The sequence below is a fragment of the Gouania willdenowi genome, chromosome 22, assembly GCF_900634775.1.
Source record: "Gouania willdenowi chromosome 22, fGouWil2.1, whole genome shotgun sequence".
Lineage (NCBI taxonomy): Eukaryota > Metazoa > Chordata > Actinopteri > Blenniiformes > Gobiesocidae > Gouania > Gouania willdenowi.
This window is the reverse complement of record NC_041065.1, coordinates 9754225-9776264: the sequence shown is the minus strand read 5'-3', so window position 1 is coordinate 9776264 and position 22040 is coordinate 9754225. Positions and strand designations below refer to the sequence as shown.

At 34.9% G+C, this 22040-nt stretch overlaps 2 protein-coding genes across 3 annotated transcripts in view; one reads left to right on the top strand and one right to left on the bottom strand.

Moving 5' to 3' along the window:
• ahi1 (Abelson helper integration site 1) overlaps positions 1-13165 on the bottom strand; it is a 33497-nt gene extending 20332 nt beyond the window's left edge. The window contains exons 1-10 of one of the 2 annotated variants that reach the window (XM_028438534.1): positions 12994-13165; positions 12697-12771; positions 9845-9963; positions 9145-9686; positions 8958-9046; positions 8113-8299; positions 6443-6635; positions 6267-6362; positions 877-1062; positions 626-778 (exon numbers count right to left, since the gene is read on the bottom strand). In XM_028438534.1, coding sequence (XP_028294335.1) covers positions 626-778; positions 877-1062; positions 6267-6362; positions 6443-6635; positions 8113-8299; positions 8958-9046; positions 9145-9686; positions 9845-9963; positions 12697-12727 — 1596 coding nt within the window. In that variant the 5' untranslated portion in view covers positions 12728-12771; positions 12994-13165. Of the gene's footprint in view, positions 1-625; positions 779-876; positions 1063-6266; positions 6363-6442; positions 6636-8112; positions 8300-8957; positions 9047-9144; positions 9687-9844; positions 9964-12692; positions 12772-12993 lie in introns of both variants that reach the window. The other variant, XM_028438535.1, reaches the window with a different exon arrangement.
• A 370-nt stretch (positions 13166-13535) lies between these two features.
• On the top strand, positions 13536-15937 carry msmbl (microseminoprotein, beta-like). The gene is made up of 4 exons (XM_028437984.1): positions 13536-13556; positions 15420-15501; positions 15619-15724; positions 15808-15937. The coding sequence occupies exons 1-4, from the start codon at positions 13536-13538 to the stop codon at positions 15935-15937; spliced, it is 339 nt and encodes a 112-aa protein (XP_028293785.1).
• The last annotated feature ends 6103 nt before the right edge of the window (positions 15938-22040 follow it).

Below are 22040 nucleotides of genomic sequence, written 5' to 3'. Positions count from 1 at the left end.
CACATCAGCGTGTAAACGAGTTTCCTGTCAGCTCTGCTACTGACATAAACGCAGCAAAGGGAGAAGAGCTTTAATCAGGCTGAAAACAACCCCAACCAGGCCAGAGCCTGACAGAACACAGCCCAAACCCTTTGACCCGAATGTCTCTTTAAGACCTAACCCTTTTCAACCAGCCAGTATTTACTTCCGTGAGCGCACATGAATCTGTAGTGAGTCAGCGTCCATTTGTGCATCTTTCTCATGCTAATAGAAACAAATCACCTGATTTACTGTGCAAAGTCTGAACCCGGGTCGGATCTGTGGCATAGCGATCAAAATTAAGCCCAAACCGTTTGCACACACCGACAAACTTTTGTAAGGTTTGTAAGAAGGTTATAAGAAGAAAATACATTAGTTAAAATTCTTGACAGTTTAGATAAAATAAAATTCATCTGTATTTTGTTTTTTTTCCAAAAAATTATGGCTATGAATTCAATTTGAAAGGAGTTAAGTGCAGCATTACATCCAAATCTTTAATTTGAGTTTTTTTTTTTAATCAGGATTCGAATAGAATTGTTGGTTGAGTGTATCCTTTCACCCCTAGCAAATAGACATGTAAGAAGAAGTGTGTGAGCATTGCTTATACCTGACCAGGAAGCCTGGACCATCTGACGGCGGGAGGTTTGCTCTCACTGGGTTGCGTTAGACTTCTTTTAGTCACCTCATTTTGTAAATCAGTGTAAGAGGTGCTGCCTCTCTCCTCCTGTAACGCCATCATGGAGCGCATGCAAGGATCCACCTGCAGAGGTACAACACTTAGCATTAGCCTCCAAAGAAAGAGAGACATTTGAAACAAATTAAATACATGAATAAAACAGAGTCAGTAAATAACTTTACATGTTCTGGTAGTTTGATGCCCTTCACCGTCACATAAAGGGTGGATGCATATTTGACTCTTGGGTGTTTCCTCCACCACTCCACCACCTCCACTGTTTTGGGTTGTTTCTTTGCATGGTGTGGAGGGCAGAAGAGCTGAAGGCGAACTTTACTGTCAATATTCAGCACTCCATTAGTGCCCACAAGCTAAAAACAGAAAGAAAATGTGAGTTTGGTTATGGCAACATTTAGCACAGTGTTTTTCAACCTTGGGGTCAAGACCTCATTAGGGCGTCGCCTGAAATGTCTAGTAATTTGGTTAAAGAAAAATAAATCAAAAAACATAAGTAAAAACCGATTAAAATTCTATTTTATTACATTTTTTTAATTATTCTTTTTCAAATACACATTACACACAATAAATATCAAATAACTGTATCATACAAAAAGTTTGTGGGGGACCCCAGTGGTCAAAAATTTTCATCAGTTTTCCCAAATTCCTTCGAAAAATTACAATTCTTAATATGTTGTACATCCTAGGTTCCCAAAGTGGGGTACGGGTACCTCCAGGGGTACGCAAATTGTCATAGGGGTAGGTGGAAAAAATAAATAAAAAATGTGAATAGAAATAGAATAGAAATCAACCAGCAGTCAGGAGCCTCCATGCATTGCCACAAATTACGATTAAGATGTTTTCTTGTGTGCTTTCAGATTATTACTCTTTTTTTCATTAATATATATTGTTCCCAAACAGGATAGATAAAATTCAGAGCCAAATTTCACTGTAGGGCTAATGTATATGACTTTACATTATTGTTTTTAAGTGTGCAGGAGTACGGGACTGTGAAAAGTTTAGGAACCACTGATTTAGACTATTACAGTCATTATTATTTTTTCGGTCCCACAAAAACAACCCGTAACGACACGACCAAACACCACGTTCACGTTGTCGCCTCTCCTTTTTATCCTCTACACGGACAGCTATAGATCTTCAGAGAACAGATTTTTGATTAAGTTCTCTGACGACACAGTTTTGGTGTCGCTGGCATAATTTGTCCCTTGGTGTGAGGATCACTATCTGGATCTGAACGTTGTTAAAACCAAGGATATGGCCATTGATTTCAGACGTGTTTTCCCAAACAGTGTTAGTGTCGTTCAGGGTGAGAATGTTGAGATTGTTGACAGCTATGAATATCTTGGAACAACAATCGACAGCAAATTGAATTTTGACCTGAACACTGATTCGATTGTAAAACGAGGGCAGCAAAGAACATATCTGCTGAGGAAATTGAACTCCTTCAATGTAAACAAAATGCTTTTTAATATCTTTTATTGAAAGTTTCCTCACTTTTTCTTTTATTTGTTGGTTCCAAGGCTTGTCAGAGAAAGACAAAAAATAAACTCCACAGCATTAGTAAAACATGCTCCAAAATCACTGGGGTCAGATTGAGGGGCCTCCATTCTCTGTGGGAGGAGCAGGTGCTGAAAAAAGCCAAATGCATCCTGACTCAGCCCCAACATCCTCTGTTTTCGGGGTTTGTTTTGTTGCCTTCAGGGAGTTGTTTTAACGCCCTGGCACGGAAAACAAATCGATTTTCCAATTCTTTTGTGCCCTCCGCGATTAAATTCAACGTCATATATGACGTTAAATCCCGTTTTCCAACCTTAAATAACTTATTTAAAACAAACTCCACAAAAAAATGAGCACTTGAACATAATGTAGGGTGATAATTATTAACTAATGATCACAGTACAGTTTAGGTTTGGAAAAGAATTATGTGATGAGTATTTTAATTTTACAGTTTGACCCACATCCCATCTGTTATCATTGAGGAGGTGGGGTTTATGACCTAGTGTATACTGCAGCCAGTCAGCATTGGGAGCTCTAAAAATAAAAGCTTCACTCCACCTTGGAGCTTGTCCCGTCCACACACGAGGAACAGTGCTCCTTTATCGGTTCTTTAACCTATTTAACAAAGGTTTGCTCTCATATATGTGCTTCATGTGGTTAAATTTCAACATAAATCCATTTGATAAACACCTCGTATGAAACACGTTAAAAGACCCCAAAACAATATTTTTCTGCTCGAAATAAGACCATTTCTGGTGATGAATTTCCACATGCAGACTGTTCCAGCTGCTGCCCTCTTATTTCTATTGCTCTGTCTAACGTTAGCCCTCTTTCTTGTATCAGTCTCTTTTTTAGGTCAGAGTCTGTGATGCTTAATATCAATTTATCTCTGAGCATGTCATTCTCAATTACTCCAAACTCACAGTCTTTGATTTTCTGTCGCAGCTTTGTGATGAATCTGTTCACTGATGTCCCCACTGTCGTCTGATTGGACCAAAATTGATGTCGTTCAAAGACAACATTTTTCCAAAGACTACAGTAATCTCTAAAAGCTTTAAGAACGTCCTCCATTGTCAGATCATCTCCATCAGTTGCAACCTTCAGTGTGTTGAACACTTCCAGTGCATCCTCGCCGAGAGTATGGAGTAAAATGTCAATCTTTAACTTTTCATCTTTCTCCCCCGAGGACAACATATACAGTCGAAAGCTTTGTTCCCAGGTGCGCCAGTTGTCTGCGCGGTTACCGATAAGAGACAGTGGTGGCGGTGGTTAATAATGCTCCATTTCCTCTCTTTTTTTCAACATTTACGTGTCTTTAGCGTCTCGGTGGTGCTAGCTCGGTTAGCACTCTTAGCGCTTTTATAGTGTAGCCTGACTCCGTCTGTTGGCTGGATATTAATAATATTCACTATTAAAATCACACACAACCACGCGGGAAGGTGCTTCTTCTTCTTTGTTGTTATTTCTAAATTATTCTTCTTCTTCTAATTGTTTCCGGTGTCACGGTCTGAGTTCACGTCGGTCTGAGACCGGTTATGAGCATGCGCACTACCGGAAAATTAATTTATGCTACTTCCGCTTAGTTTTTTTTCTACTTCCGCCCTGCTGAGATAAAAAAAAATCTAATTTCAAAGCTAAGGTTCAAAGCTAATGTTATTTGACGAGTGCTGAATGGCTCCTTTTCTTGTACAAAAATGTACAACTGCTCAATATACGAAGCAGGAGAGGTTCCAACGCCACAAAGAAATGATAGACAAGCTAATGTTCTTCATGGTGAAGTGCACGCCATCATCAGACACTGAGAAGAAGGAGCTCAATACGAAAATAAATAATTTATTCTCCAAAAAAACATGATAATATACACTGCAGGGAAAAAAAAAAACAGTTAACCTAATGTAACTTTTTTTTAAAATCAGTATAACCCAGTACGGGTACATCTCAGTACGTAGCAAAATAGTGCCTCCCTCTTGTCTCATTCTCCCACTCCCTTTGCCATTGTTGAAGCACAGTAGCTTTAAAAATACTGACACATTCAGCCTTCCCCAGAGAAACCACATATTCAATTTCCGTCTCGAGAAGAGCCTCCTTGGATAGCTTATCAGCAGCTTCATTCCCCACAATACCTGAATGAGATGGGATCCAGGAAAAAACAATACCAGACCCCATCAACTCTATCCGGTGAAGGCAACACAAAATCTCCTGTACAATATCTGCCCTAACCCAGAGGGGCCGTCAGAAATTGCCTATAAGGCAGCGACAGAATCAGAATAAATATACGTCATCTCAGGTTTATTTTGCGCAATCCAATCTAAAGCCCACCAAATGGCTAACAGCTCACGAGTGAATACAGATACATAATCAGAAACTTGCATACTTTTCCCAATTTCATTATTCATAATGTAGACTCCAAAACCAGCTTTTCCCGAGCTTGGATCCTTAGAACCCATCTGTAAAAATGTGAAAAGAAGCTTCCTTATTAAGAACCATAAACTCATTTACTGAGCCACTAACACGACTCTTGTCCAGGCCCAGCAGGCCCATTTGGACCTCTGGTTCTGCCAAAAGCCAGAATGGAACAGGGGACCACACTGATGCAGCAACACTCCCATTCTCCAAGCCCACCGTACTACTAGCTGATTCTAAATTCTTCTTCTTCTTGTGTGGGGTTTATTGTCAGTTTGCATCCATGCACGTACATTACTGCCCTCTACTGGTAATGGCTGTGGACTAGTATCTGTGAGGACCTTTACCTCCCTTATTCCTGCTATCCCAGTGTTTCCCCACACAGTTTATACTTTAGTGCTGCTCACCCTGCGCTAACACGGTTCTGTGGCTTCAGTTAAACTGTTATGACCGTGATGAGAGCTCCCCAGTCACAGACCACTCATTACTCCATGTAATAATTCCCCAACTTCTCAACTTCTAAATATAAATACAAAATGCAAACAATAACCACTAGGGAAGTAGACATTTAGCATTACGGGTATTACAACAATTTAAATAAACATAGGTCCTGCCCTTGTATGTAAAGCAACTGAAAAATTGGGCAAAAATACAAAGTATGGGGTATTTTTAAATTTAAACAAATGGTCAAAAAGGCAAATAAGAATGTATAATAAATGGGATATATCAAAACACAACTTTAATGAGAAATCATTTCACATTTTTGTTTAGATCAAACAAATCTGTTCTTTTAATTATTTAGACCCTTTGTTCCCAAAGTGGGCTACATAGGGGATACGTTAAAAAAAAAAAAAATGGCATTCATATCAATAGAATATAAATCAACCAGCAATCAGGAGCCTCCATGCATTGCCACAAATTACAATTAAGATGTTTTCTTGGTAGGACAACAATGTATGACATTGCATTATTGTGTTTTTTAAGTGTGCAGGAGTAGGGGATACATGGCTTCAGTTTAAAGGTCAGAAGGGGTACGGGACTGTGAAAAGTTTGAGAACCACTGTTTTACATAAGGTACAAATATTTTAAGTACCATAAATAGTATGTATTACTGTTAGTTTCAAGTCCCAGATGTTAGTTCTACCTCAGGTGTGAAGTAGTTTTCAGTGAAATGGAATGGTCGCAAACTTTTGAGACTTTAGGTTGGTTCTTCTTCCGTTGTGCAATTTTTCTTCACAATGTAAATAGTGAAGCGACACTGCATTAAATGATGCGTTGACGCGAATTTTTGTAGTCGACATTATCATTTATGTTACTAACCATTTTTGCATTATTTTATATATTACACACATTGTGGTTGGTGTGAACCTCCAGACGGCATATATATATAATTTTATTTTTCTTTTGCCCCCCCAGGCAAGAATCTCGAACTCCACCTACGAACTGTATCGTATAACTTAAACACTCTGCAAATGCAGTACAAAATATCTGAGGTGATGACCTTGTCACTTTGTGCTCTAATCCTGGCTACGTCCTTTTTGTAACAAATGTTAATAAACATGATTAAAAAAAACTAATTCTAGATCAAAAAACACATTTATGATATAAAAATGGGGTCACAACCCGAAAAATGTTGAAAACCTCTGCTTTATCTTACCTTTAAAAATGCCCAGGCAATTTTTCTGAATCCTCGCTCATGAATGTCAACATCAACGTTGGCTCTTGCTTCTTCCATTGTTACAAAATCCAAAATCTAGGCAAAAACATTGTTCATAATCAGCTGCAGAATGTGAAAAATATGGCTAAACATTTTGTAGATAAAATAGTTCTAACTTCAAAGAACAGTATGACTTGGGGGCATTCCTCATCCTGCTGAACGAAGTAAGCGAAGCGTTCATTAAAAATAATCTGCTCTTGCCACTCAGGGATGATGCATTTGTTCTTTTTGAAGTCAAAAGGCTGAGTCATGATCGGGAGGATATGGTCCAGGTTCTCTTGCTCATAGAATGAGGCCACAGGCCGATGGCTAAAGACAAAACAACAAAAATATTTCATTTTAAAGCAAAATAATAAGGGGTAAATATGGATAATTTGATTGCATATTTCTATGCATTGACAAAGTGCACAGTGATCATACAAAAGAAATCTCTAATAAAACTGTCATGGCCTGAAACGTAAGCAACAGCAGTGAAAAAGGCCTGAAACTGTGTTCGATAAAGCCTTCCAACAGCAAAAATATACTGCATCAGTTAAAGCCACATTCCAATGGCAGCTCTACACAATCTACACAGTTTTGAACTGGGCAAAAAAAATGTTTTCTGCTGTTTTCTTTGTTCTGCTCCATGTTCATGAAAGGCTTTGCAGAAGGACTTCAAACTTACAGAACTTTAGAGCCCTATTACACCAACATGTCATGCTGTTGTTTAAACTAATCAATCTTGCTTAGATTACTTGGTTGCTTTAATCACCTCTATTGTGGGTTTTTTTATCTTTATTGTGTGTGTGTGGTTTTTTTTTCTACCTCTGTTGTCTTTTGTATTGTATTTTTCTACCTCTATATATTTTTTTTATCTCTATTGTGTTGTGTGTTTTCTTTTTACCTCCATTGTGGTTCTTTTTTAACCTCTATTATGGTTTTTATTTACCTTTATTGTGGGTTTTTTTTTTTTAATCTCTATTGTGTTTTTTTTTTTTTTTTTTTTTTTCCCCTCCCGTGTGGTGGGTTTTTTGGCTTTAAAGGTGCAGTCCGCAACTTTCAGATTGTTTTTTTTTTTTAACCTGTCTTTCTATTGTTTTTTTTTTTTTTTTTTTACCTCTATTGTTTTTTTACCTCTGTGTGGTTTCTTTACCTTTTATGTGTTTTTTTTTTGTTTTGTTTTTTTATACCTCGATTGTGATTCTTTTTTTTTTTTTTACCTCTAATGTGGTTTTTTTTTACCTCTTATGTGTGCTCTATTGTGTGTGTTTTTTTTTTTTTACTTTCTAATGTGGGTTTTTTTTTTTTTTACCTCTAATGTTGGTAAAAACATACAATAAAAAAATATTGGTTGAATCTTGTCATCAATAACCATGTGTATGTTTTTAATGTTATTTATCTGAGTGTAAATGCATGTAATTTTTTTAACTGTTTTATTATCAGGTGCCCCACGACCCTGAAAAGAGGAGAAAGAGGGTCAGAAAATGGATGGATTATTAAGTGGACGTTTTCAAATAAAGCCCTGGTGGGTTTTTTGCCTCTTCCTGCACACATTAAATATCATTTATTTGTTCTTTATTAGTATTTGTTTATTTGTTTGTTGTTTGTGTTCTTTGAATTATGTGCTAGATAAATAAAATAAAATAAATAACATGGTTCTTCTGGTTAAATAAAGTTTATAATAACAGTACTGTAATAACTTCATTTAGCAGATGCTTTTATCCAAAGCGACGAGCAGTTAGGGTTAATGATTGGACAAAAGTAAAGAAGAATAACACATGGTTATTGCTGAGATGTCTTTGCTCACCAGTCTTCTTTCTTCACATACTGTCCAGTGCGTTCATCAACCACGTGAATCTTCACCATAGGATGTGAGATCATCAGGTCTGTCCTAAGGCGATCTGTTCTGTGGATGTAAACTCCCAGTACGAGGCTGTCATCAAAGACTGGTCTCTGTGATGCTTCTGGCTCCACCTCCGTCTCCTCTTTGACCACTGTTATTGTCAGTGTGCAAAAAAAAAACATGATTTATTAATATAAACAGAGCACAAAGTAGTGAATGTGGCCAATAATCTCTGTTACTGTCAGGGTTGGAGTCAATTATGATTGTAATTGATAAAACTTTGAAATTTGACAATTATGAAAATTGTATGAAAATTGTCAATTATAATTTAACGCAAAACTGAGGAACCATATTACAGTTCTACACATATGTAGTTAACAATAATTAAAATATGTTTCATATCAAGCTTTCCCACATTTTACCTTTTAAAAAACATAAATCTCGGGGAATACTGACACAAAAAGGCTCAGACAATAAATATTAAAACCTATATTTTCATTGATTAAGAAGCCTTACAAGGCAACCAATAGATAGGAAAGAAATGTGAAGTTTGATATTTATTTTTTATGTATTTTACAGCTGATTTACAACCCGTTATCATAAGAGGCACTGACAGAAAGCTAACACAAGAGGAAGGCTAACTTTTATTAGGTTATTTATTTCAGGCTCAGTAATTGTGATTAATTGTAATTGTACTTTAGTAAGCAAGAATGTAATTGTAATTGACTTTGAGGATAAAAATTAATTGTAATTTAATTTTAATTGGAAAAAATGCTGGTCACTGTAATCGTAATTGAACTGTATTGTACTGTGCTTGCTCTTCTTCTTTTTCTTCTTTCTTTGAGATTCAGTTTCATTCCCGCCCTCTGATTCCAGACGTGCAGCTTCCTCTTCATCCCTGGTAAGCCACAAAAGGCACAGAATTTCTGTTTTTCCTATTTCTGCTAAATATAAAAACACCAAATACATGAAACATTGAGTTAAAGCGACTCATACCCCACATCTGACTCTGAGTTCACAGATTTCAGTTTCTTCTTTTTCTTCTTCCCGACATCATTATTTAGCTTTTGTGGGACCACACTGGGTTCTTCATCTGTGACCTTCTTCAGAGACCTCTCCTCCACCTGAGCTATCTGCTGCTGGTATTCCTGAAGCAGATTATCTTCTCTATCCTCTACTCCTGTCTCCTCTTTTCTCCTTCCCTTCTTGCTTTTCCGTTTTGGTTTCTTTCCCGTACCAACATTATCAGCGTCCTCCAAAGCGACTTCTGGCTTCGAGACGTCTGTATCTTTCTCCACGTAACTGCTGATGTCATCACGGGAAGGAAGCGGGGGAAGGTCCCTCTTACTCCTTCTTTTTGATGTTTGAACCTCCTCTTGGTTTTTGCTGTTGTTGATTTTTTCTGTTATCTCCTTCTCTCGTCTCTTGTTCTTGGTGTAGCGGGGACTGCTGGGGACAGGGTCATATGTGTTCTGGAGTATGGTCTCATCATCTTCGGTGTCCTTTACAAGGTTTAGATCCTTTTTTAGAGTTTGAAGCTAAAATAGGCAAAAGCAGGACACAAATAAAAAGAGTTTGTTCTTCAAATGATTTTCAGCCCTACAGCTTGTATGGATTATCCTAAATATGCATGTAGGGTAAGTGACGGAAATAGTTTATAAACAGTTCACTTTCGTGTACTGTAAATATTACCCACCGCAATATTTTCCTGTGGCTCGGAACTTTTCTTCTTCAACTTTTTCTTGTCCTTTTCATTGTATCTCTTGAAGACTTCATTGAATCTTTCCTGGGTTGTAACCGGGTCTGCACTCTCACCTTTAAAATAAAAGACTGTGTGACTGTGGTTAAACAAATTTGACTTTGAGTTAAAGGGTCCATGTTAAAGGTCCCATATCATGCTATTTTTCACCCATCTCCATTTGTTCTAAGAACCCCAAAAACATAGTATTTGAGGTTTATTTTCCCAAACTCACCTGTTTTCCAGAGTTTTAGCCTCTGAAAAGTCACTTTCTGAGCAACTCTACACAAACAGGCTGATTTGCATCCTACTTATGCATATTTATGAGTGGGCGTGTTTATAGACTGGACACTGACTTCCTCCTCCCCACACGGTGACATAAGGCCTGAGGACGGCCCGCCCTCCTCCCACCCACTCCATCATGCTGCTTTATAAACATGAGACAGAGCGTGGGGGCGGGGCGTTCACCGGTACATACATAGACTGTAGAAAATACATACATAGCACCGCGTGAAGGACGAGGTGTTAGGGCTCACCCTGCAGTAAGAAAGGAGCAAATCACCCTCTAACTAACAATTGAGGGAATCAATTAAAAAAACACTTTGGGCATGTGTATGAAGCCCATATTGGGCCCAAGTTATGCTAAATCAACTACTGCCACTGTTGATACGCGTTGTTGCCAACATGTCAACTTGGAGAAAGTGTGTTTTTGGGTGTAAATACGTGACTACAATATTTGGCGTGCTGAAAGAAGAAGCGCTACGGAGAACGTGGCTGGACTTTTTGCATGATGACTTGCCTCAGAAACCTACCAAAAATCTATTTGAGTGCGAGCGACACTTTACCAAAGACTGTTTCCAGAACTATGGTTCTTTTGAAACTGGACTTACTCAGAAGTTGGCCTTGAAACCTGGTGCTATTCCCACAATAAAAGAAGCTAACGGGGAGCGTAGACCTGCAAGTACATGATTAAAACCAGAGACATGCAAGGAAGTCAGTGTCCCGTCTATAGACATGCCCACTCATGAAAATGCATAAGTAGGCCACAAATCAGCCTGTTTGTGCCTTAGAACAAATGGAGATGAGTGAAAAATAGCATGATATGGGACCTTTAATGTGCCATGGTGCAGAGTTTCAGGATCAAATGTAGATTAAAGTTTATATTAATCATGTTTCTGATTTCATATTCACAACATTTCAGATTCAAAAAACATTAGAGACTATACATATACACACAAGACAGTCAAAAAAAAAAATAGGAAGACTTTCGGGGCTCTAAAGACTGTAAATACCAGTATTTGAAATTGCTTTACTAAGACACTCAAGTTCAGCTTTACCATTCACCAATGAAATAATTGGTGAATCCATCAAAAATTATTTACATTTAGCTTCATAGGATTGGGGTGGGTGTCTACATTTTTTATGTGATAACATTTAAATAAAAGGAACAGCTCAAATATAAGATTTACTAACCATTTGTCTTAGAAGATGAGAGGATTCAACCTGCCCAAACTTTTGCACAACTGTGGTGCAGAATTAAGAGTAAAAGTTTGTGGGTTAAGTTACTTTTATCAAGCTTTCACATTTTAAATTGGGAACATTTTTTTTAATGGAGTTGAAAATCCAGCTAAAACCTTACAAAACATGTTTTACTCACAGACAAAGTAAGTTTCACAAACAAACTCAGTGCGGTATACTAATACAAAACATCATTCACAATCTAATGCATTTTGTTTTGCAAATAAGAAACATTCCTATCAACCAAGTACAGCATGCTTTACACATACAAAGAAACATTACAATAAAATATCCTTCAAGTACAAAATCAATTCTACAACAATGACAACTGTCACGTGACTTTTGGCACTAATTTTCTGCATTGCTGATTCACCCAGAAAAGCCAGTAAACTTTCCATGAAATGTCCTATTTTATACTTGAAGAATATTTTTGTAGTTGAAGACATGTTTGATAGGTATGTTTCTTATTTGCAAAACTGAATACATTCGTTTGTGAATGATGTTTTGTATTTTCAAACCACACTGGGTTTGTTTGTGAATCGTTGGGTGTGAGTAAAACACGTTTTGTGTGTTTGCAAGATATTTTTTGTACATATTATACATTGATCCTTTTCATTTGGTTAGCAGGTGCTAGCCGCTACGCTGCTAACCGTGCTGTGTGTCTTTAATAACTGTCCGGTATGCAAACGAAGAATTGACATCCTTACCAAATACAGTGAAATCCAGGAAAACGGTGCTGTAGCAACAATGCAGAGTATTAAAGTAGCCTACCATTAGTTTTGTAAAGTGTAAACATTTTTTTTTTATGTTAATAATGTGATGTAAAGCACATGTAAGGTCTTGACAATCAAAAACAGGACAAAGTACCGGTATATGCGCAAACTAAGCAAACATAAATTGATGAATTTCTTACATTTTTGTGGCTATATTGTCCTGCATAACAATATCTGTGGCTTCTGTTATAGAGGATTGTTATTTATGCTGATATATCGTATACACACAGTAGCTGTACAGTGTAGTGCTACTGCACAAGGACAAAATAGCCAGATATGTTTATTATTAGATAATATTACTCGTATTACAAAAATCTATGACAAGATTAAACTACTTAAGTCATGAAATGCATTTATTTATTTTTTCTAGTAGTTATTTTATTTTACCAGGTAATATTCCATAGTGTATGGTTGGATAATAATGTGTACGTCATAGGTGAATTGGTATATAGTCTTCATAACTACTTTAAGATGTGTCTTATATTAATAATTCGTAATTTAAACAGAGTACTTACCTACTGGCATGTTTATATTCTGCTATGTCTCTCATTGTGGAGGTAAAAGGTGAAAAACCCAGAGATGTGAACTTTTAATCTATAAAAACACAAAACAACAAACATTTCAAGTTACAACTACTGCTACACCCGTGCTCTGTTTGATTAGCTAGATTGACATGCATTAGTTTTGCAATTTTACTCTATTTTGTAATATTTTATAACGTATTTAAGCATAAACTTGCGGCTATACCTACATTTCACCATGCTAGCAGTTAGCTTTTCAGCTACAGATATCCAGAAAGCGTTTTTAAGTTCCTACCTTTGGTATAGAAGACTTCAGCATATTTCTGTGCATTATTATGAGCATAACTCAACACAAATTTGGTTAAGCGGCCGCATATTTGCTATCTGAAAGTATCAGCGAGCAGCCACTCTGCACTGATTGAGCTGGTGTCGTGAAAAATCTGGTCACCTGCTCAACTGGTGGTAGTCTTTCCACTGCTTCGCTGGATGCGGGCAGTGGATTCAGTTGTTAAAATAAAAGCGTTTGCCCCTAAACATGACTTTATTGATCACTAATTATTACGCATATTTTTTAGTGCGATTAAATAGACAAACTCGTGACGCAGTCATCAGGTACAAACAATAAATACATAAGGTTTATGCAAAGCGTTAATCTGAGTTCTTAGACCACCGTGAAACACAAACATTTAACAAAACGATGGGAAAATGAAATTTAAAAAATTCAGTTTTTAATAATCGTCGTTATTAAAATCAAAAACACAAGCAGTCAGACTTCGATCACCAACTGAAACGATCACAAGTTGGACCGCAAAACCATCCTTTAGCAACAACGCCGTGATGGTTACCAAGTCAACAACGGTGGGCGGAGTTTCAGAGCTTAGTGGGTTTTTTTTTTTTTAACGTGTTAAACTTTATTTAAACTATAAATGCACTCGTGTAGTGGCTCCCAAACCTTTCACAGTCATGTTACTGTACCCCTTCAGAGTTTTAACCTGAAGCCATGTACCCCCTATCGCTGCACACTTAAAAAACATAATGATGTAATGCATTGTTTTTCAATCTTGGGGTCGATGACCTCATCTGGAATTCAAGTAAGGTCCCCTGAAATGTCTAGTAATTTATAATAATAAAAAAATACTGATTAAAATTATTATTATTATTCAAATTATAACACCATACACAAAACAATCTTGAATAACTGTATTATATATTTTCACTTTCATGCATCTCGTCACTTTGTGCACTAATCCTTCCAACAACAAACATTATCAAAAGCTAATTCTAGAAAGAAAGTAAAAGTCTGATAAAATGCATGGAGGCTCCTGAGTGCTGGTTGATTTATATTCTAGTTTCCAATTTTTATTTTTCATTCATGTACCCCCCAATGACAATTTGCGTACCCCTGTACCCCTCAAATTACAGCATTTTTAAAAAAAAATTTGTTAATCCTTTATTGGACTATATTGTTGTATGTTTGTGGTTGGTTTTAAGTTTTGAGTGTGTGTTCAGTTTTACATTCACCACTAATTTCCCATTTGTTTTTAAATATCACCAAAGAGCATTACTTTCTTTGTTAAAGTTAAATAAATCAAGATGATGATGATGATATGAAACTAATTTTGCTGCTACTGTGAAATTTTGCAGATCTTGTTTTTCCCTGTATGTTTTTTTAGTTGTGCAAACACGACCTTTGTTGGTTCGATAAGCATCGATTCCAAAGGTTTCAAACACACAGCTTAAAAAGAGGGTCCTTGCTTCAGCTCACATATTGTTAATCTTGTCAGTTTAAGTTGGAGACGTCAAACTGTCACAATGGTAAGTTTAAATTATGCCGCAAATTCTTCACTTTTGTTTGATACTCATATAGCTTATTGTTTGTATATCTTGATGTAAGAAATATATATTTATAGTTTCTGGGGTGCCGATTTTAAAGTTGCGAATGCTAAAATAAACAGCAACCTTTAGCAACATTTAGCAACAAACCACATTCACAAAACGTATGAGAATTTTTTTTTTTGTTACTTTTGACCAGATTTACTGCAATATTTGTGATATTTTTTCTTGTAAAAATGTCAATGTTAAATATTAGATCTAAATGTTAAACGTTAAATCTAAATGGTGAATTTGCATATTAGCTAAATATTTAGTTTCACACGACATTTATATTTAATTGCAATATTTAGATTTAACATTTATATTTAATTGCAATATTTAGATTTAACATTTATATTTAATTGCAATATTTAACATTTAGTTTTAAATTTCACATTTAGATTTAATATTTAACATTTAGATTTAATATTTAAAATTGAAATTTAACATTTTGATTCAATATTGACATTCTATTTTATGAGAATATTTTTATATCTAAATGTTAAATTTAAATATGTGTCAAATGATAAATCAAAATGTTACATGCTAAATCTAAATGGTTAATTTTCAATCTTGGATAAATATTTAGTTTCATTCGTGACATTTAGATGTAAGATTTTGATTTAATATTGAGATTTGACATTTAAATTTAATTGTAACGTTTAGATTTAAATTTAACTTAAGAATTATTATTTAACATTTAGATTCAACATTGACACTTTACTTTCCCAACTTTTTTTTTATGCGTTTTGTTGCTAAATGATACAAACAGTTGCTGTTTATTTTAACATGTGCAACTTTACAATAGGCGCCCCACAATAACTGTGATTAAATTGGCTTTTTGTTCAGAAATCTCTGGCTCTGGCGTTGTTGCTCTGTGCTGTGCTGTCACTGTCACAGGCTCAGTGCTTCGTCAAGCGTGCTCCACCTGGTTAGAATCCTACAATATCACTAAATTATACACACATCCTCATCAGTACACAGCTTAATCAATGCATCGTTCCTGATTGGAGATGTTATTTGTGATGATCCCTTATTGAACCCACAGTGAAGACTTGCTGTCAGGATGACACTGATAAAACCTGGCATCCTGTAGGCTCTAGTTGGAGAAACAGTCAGTGCATGGACTGCACGTGTAGCAGTTGTTGTGCAGGGTAAGTGGTGCACATATGATCCTGACCTTTGTGCACAATACAGTTTATTTTAAACTAACCATGTATTAACCCTGTGATGGCAGGTACTCTACTCCTCAGGAGTTCCCTGACGACTGTGTGTCAGTGTTTGACAAAAGCCAATGCAAATACATCGTTCACAAGATAAACGATCCATCTGTGATGTGCCCAGTGTATGCAGGGGTTGGAAAGTAATACAGATGTTTTTAAAGCTCTGAAAAATATCATAAGGAATAAGAATTATTCATATTCTATAAATGTAAATTGACTACAGGTGTAAATATGGCAGATCCATCACTACCAGTGTGAACAGTATTTTTAATAATACATCTATGATTAATATCTCTATGTGAACAACTGGCAGGTAATGTTGCAATAAAGTCTCCTTGGTACATTTTTTGTCACTGATGATTTACTTTGACACTCTTAAAATGTAAAAACATGTGCAGAATAATTCCCTCCAAACATGAAATATCAAGAAACAACTATTTTGTCCAGAAAAAAATTATGTGAAATGTGTTTACTATGAATCAATAAACGACCAATTGTTAAGTTTTCTTTAACATTTACTAATACCAAAAGATGTGTGAAAACGTTGAGCCTTATTTGACTGCCTCACTGTAGAAAATGACTGAGGTTAAAATAGTTTGAATATAAATAAATAGAGCCACGTGCAAAACAAAGCACAGAATAAAGCTTTTATTAAAGCTGCGTTCATGTACATATATAATGAAATGCATTTTTTGGGGAACAAGCTGATATACATTAGAACATATTACACAAATCAATGTAGCAGACTGTGTTCATGCTAGTTAGGTTACATCAAATGTTCAATTAAATATTGTCAGTGTAAAGCTTACATTACGTGTATATATATATATAATTGTCTGCACTGTGTTTACTGGAATTTCCATAGTTTTCCTAGTAGTCCAGTTGACAGTTGTTGGATAATTAAGACAATGGTAACCACTGTGCACAGCTTGATAAAAGTTAGAAAAAAAAAAATAAGTATTTTTTTTTTAATTTTATGAACAAAAAAAAATAATCACAAATGTAGATATTTAAAAAGGACAGCATAAAAAAATATATATATATACATATACATTTGTCAAATTTGTCCAATCTAAACACGCTGTTAAAATATGTCTTTTAAGTGACCTCTGAATTATTTTTTATGTATTTTCTTTAGTTCTTGGTTGCCAGTGTTACCATCGATTGAGTTTGTGGAGCATTGTATTCAGTAAAAAAAATAAATAAAAAAAAAAAGTTTTCTGAATCAATTTTTTTAAATCCGGTTTTTGAATTAGTATTTTTTTTATCCATTTTCCCAATTATTATTTTTTTAAATTCCGTTTTCTAAATTCATTTTTTTTCAAATCCATTTTTCAATTTAATTTTTTTTTTTTTTTTTAAACAGACATACTGTAGAAAGATCCATATAGACCGTCCCTTTAGAGGTCAACTTGTAACACCTTTTCCCAGATTCTGAGTGGCACATACTGTATATGGATTAATAAAGGTTGTTGACTGTCTTGGTGTGTTTAATGATTCGTCTAACAGTCAAAAACTTTAAACTATGGTACATAATACTAATTTTACTGTTTTTGATGTGAGAAATGACAAAATATTTAAGGTCAATTTGGCTCACAAAATGATTTTGCAGAGTGAAAGACTACAGACAAAGTATTGACCAGTAAAATACATTTTTTTGTTCCAAATATTTATCTTCTTAATGCTTTAAAGTTTACGCCTTAGTTGCATGGAAATAATCAATAGTGAATAAAAGACAAGTTTTACAGCTGTGTTTACATTGTTGTACTTGCAGTTGTTGACCACATGCTGTCAGACTTTCACAATCTGAAGTAAAAAAGTAACTAAACTCGTCAAACATCCTTATTCAGTCAGTCTACTAGTACAGTGCCCGTGGGAAGTATGTATTACTATAGAATAGTGGGAGGTTAAGTAGCTTTTTCATGGATGACAAAGTATGTGTACTTTGTTAATTACTTGTTACCTCTGCAGATTATTTACAGATATTGTGTAATGTTATTTCCTTTTGATTTAAAATGATGCTTTCATATTATAAATTTAGTTTAAAACAGCTGTTTTCTTAAAAATGTTATTACGTCATTTGTCATTTTTAAATTCCTAAAATGAATAACTTTGAATGCCTTGCTGATAAAAGTACTACATAATGTTGCCTTGCCTTATTATTGGTCTAATACATTATTTGCTGTCATGAATAATCTTAGTTTTAATCACAAATTAATAAATTTCCGGGTTGTCTGGAACGCATCATTGATGGACCAATCATTGAGGAGTATGCCTTAGTGGGCGTGTCTTCAGCGTTAACTGACAGACGTGCATCACTCGAGCGTTAAAAACTTGTTCTTTCATCTTGAAAGTGGAAACTTGTTCAGTCTCTAATATTCCTGTGAATAAGAGCACGTTTACCTGCGCTTTGGACAGAAATAATAACATTTATACTTCTGCTAAACAAACGATGGACAAACTATTCCAAACACGTAAGTAGCCTCGATTTAAAAACTTGTTTACTTCCTGTTTTCTATAAATTGGTGACTGATTGTTGCTTTAGTAAGTAAGGTTTATTTCTAGAGCACCTTTCACAGACAGAGGTCACAAAGTGTTTTACATATCAGCTCATTCACATTCATATTCATATTCACACGCCACTGGAACAGAGCTACCATGCAAGGCGCTAGTCAACCACTGGGAGCAAAGACACTTAGACACACAGACCGGTATAGACAGGGATCGAACCCCCAACCTCTCAATCAGAGGGCAAATTATTTAATAGCTTCTTCAGATTCTAAGCTTTATAGGTTAAAACTTTACTTTGATTTAAACTTTTAAAGGCACTATTAGATGTTCTTTCTAGGTAGCCTACTTCATCAGCAACAATTTACATTTGTCTTTTTTGTTTAGTTTGTTATACATGTGTATTGATACTATGTACTTGTAAATGTGACACAATATAAAAAACATTTTAGAAAAAAAAAAAGCTTTTTGGGTAAAATAAAAATAGGGTCACGACAAAAACAAAAAAAAGGTTGTGAACCACTGCTTTAGAAGTTTAGTGATAATAATGAACTCACTGTATCTTGTGTCTTTCAGCTTCGATGAGGACTGTCATTGTTCTCAATTTCCTAAGGAATGCGAGTCAGATGCGTCACCATCCGTACCTTTACGCCCAGGCCTGCACTGATTTTACAATGGACTGGCAGTCCTGCAGGCGACCACGGCCTGTATTTTCAATGTATGGACCGCCCATCTCTGAACCAGGTTGTGGTGGTACCCACACCGGGGAGGAAGGAGGCCGTCTGTGGGATCTACAACACATCTTGCCTGGCAGCATGAGCCAACCTCCTGAGGTCACTGAAAGCATTTGCTCTCCAAACCAGCTCAGCTTTGCTTCCGCTGATCCTAATGCAGCTCATGTCTCTGACATTGTTGGAAACCTATTCCTCTACAGCCCTATTTCTGACTTATCTGGATGTGTGGCTGATGGCTTCCCTCTGCAGAGACAAACTGTTACTGAAGCTGAGGAACACAATGTTTAACCCCCAACAAAACCTTGATTCTGTTTTTAGGCCAAATTACAGACGATCCTCCAGCTCAGAGAATGCTCAACCTGTGAACACTTGTAGTGTAAATATATCATGTATATAATCCTCATATCCCTTTTATCAAAACACATATTCAGTATTAAAATTGTGATGTGTTATTTAAACTGTTTTACACTTTTTTAAAGAATACTACTCTAAAAATCTTCATATTCATGCTTCTTAGGTGGAAAAATTATATGTGTGATGAAATAAAAATGAGTGGATGACAATAATATGTCTTTGTGTGGATTTATTCAGGATCCTGAGGGAACATGTTTTACAGAGACAAAGAAGTGTCTGCAAAAGAGTTTATCTGTTTCTTTATGGTCAGATATAGGAGGGTTGGCTTTCTAAGCAAAAACATGACATCAGTGTCTTAGAAAAATTACTAGTATTATTATTTGTGTCATAGTATATATATTCATCTTAAAGATGTAGCTGAATTCCTTGTTTTAATCACAGTTAAAATTTGTTAAAATTTACCAAAAAATGGTGGAAATGGGATTTTACAAACCACAAAAATATTTCATTTAATATTTTAATTTTTAATTCTTTTTGTATGTGTTTTTGGAAACGTTTTTGTGTATATGTAAAACTTTTGTACATTTTCCTCTCATTTTCGGTGTTTTTGTTCTTATTTTGTGTTTTTGTAATTAAATTTGTTGTCTTTTTGTGTATTTTTCTGTCATTTGGCATTTTAGCTTGGTTTAACATTCCAGTGAATAAAAATACCATGTTTTTAGTAGCATATGAAATTAAAACAAAACTAAAGATATAACAAACTTAGTTTATTAAATCTATATCAAAATTGTGTTTTTATGTACAAATGGGGCCTAATTTATTTGGAATGTTTGAAAGATTGTGTTTAATTTCTGTGAGAACTACTCTCTAAAAATCTTCATATTCATGCTTCTTTGATGGAAAAATTATGTGCGATGAAATAAAAGTTTTTTTTTTATTATTATTTTTATTATTTTTTTGTCAAAAAAAAAATCTTTTCACAAATGTAGATATTCAAAAACTAATCCATGTATTTCACATTTTCCAAATGAGTAAAAATGAATAAATAAATAAATAAAATAAAAACATTGTCTAATTCGCTTGTCTATGGTCTGAAACACTAATCTATTTTTATTTATGTTTTTTAATTAACAAATGAAACTTACAGGTTTACATTTTTCAGAGCAGTTGCACATAGAGCGTGAAAAAAAATGAAATGAGCAGAAAAAAAAGAACATTACAATTTGTAACAATTGTATAAACCAACAACATTAAGGTGCAATGGGGTCAAAAGACATAGTTATTAGATTATTATAAAGCCATACAGCCTTCTTTGAGTTACATAGTTTTAAAGAGTTCATCAGAGATATTAGTTCTTTTAGAAACACAATAAATACAGGTTTCGTGTCACCAAATTTACATTTGTGTACAAAGAATTTTGCCATAATGATAAGATTATTAACTGTAAACTGTTTTTTTCTTGTTCTTCAAAATAGTTCTGAATTTAACATCATTATAATTCAAAGACAGTATTTCTGAAAGCCATGAAACCCATTAACAAAAACTGTCCCAGTAAATGTTTGTATAAACACAAGTAAAGAACAGATGTTCTTCAGTTTCTATGTTGTTAGTACTAAAAACACAGTCATTTTCACCAATATTACATTTTAAGTGTAAAAAATCTTTACAGGGATAAATATTTTTCATAGTTTTAAAATGCACTTCTTTAGCTTTAGGTGGAATAGGAAATTTAAGATAATTGCACCTAATATTTTGAACGTTTTGACTGGTGAATCTTTGTACTAAATGTCGTCTTCTAAGAGATAAGGGGAAGTATGCATTGGTTAGCACTGTTCTGAGAAACTTGTTGTTACATTTCTTGTCCACAAAGGGGCAGTAGTGGACCAGTAAGGAAGGCACACGAGGGACAAGGTGTGAGTATAGTAGAGAACCTTTTAGAGTGCAAATAATAGCTTGTGGTATTGCATTAATAACATCAGAAAATTATTGGATTGTACAAGCAATATTGTATTTATGCTTGAAATCATCAAAATTAAGTAAATTCACTCTCTCATCCATTAAATGCAAAACTGACCATATTCCTTGATCATCCCAGTCTTTAAAGTAAAATGATTTTGTTTAATAAGGATATACCGATTGTTCCAAATTGGCGCGTTATGGGGTGTGAAATTATGTTTATATATTAATTTCCAGTACTGTAGGACTTGTTCATGGAATTTTGATATTTTTATGGGTAGTTTGGACAGTTTAAAATCACAGTGTAAAAGCAATTGAATGCTGCCTACATTGGAGAATATTTTAGCAGGGACATTAAACCATAAAGTATTCATATGAGTCATAAAGTTTTGTAACCATCTTAGTTTTAAAACACCATTCATCAGATCAAAGTCAATAGCATTAAGACCACCTTCCTCTAAAGACTTGACAATGTCATTCTTCCTTATATAATGACGTCTATTTTTCCAGATGAAATTGAAGTTGTTTTGATTGATATGTTTAATAACAGTTTGTGGTTTGTCCAGAGAATATGCAGGGTAAATGATTCTTGAGAGACCTTCCATTTTAGAGATCAATAACCTACCAAATATGGAGAGATCTCTCTGTAACCATGTATTTAATATAGTTTTACTCTTTTTCATTGTATTATCAAA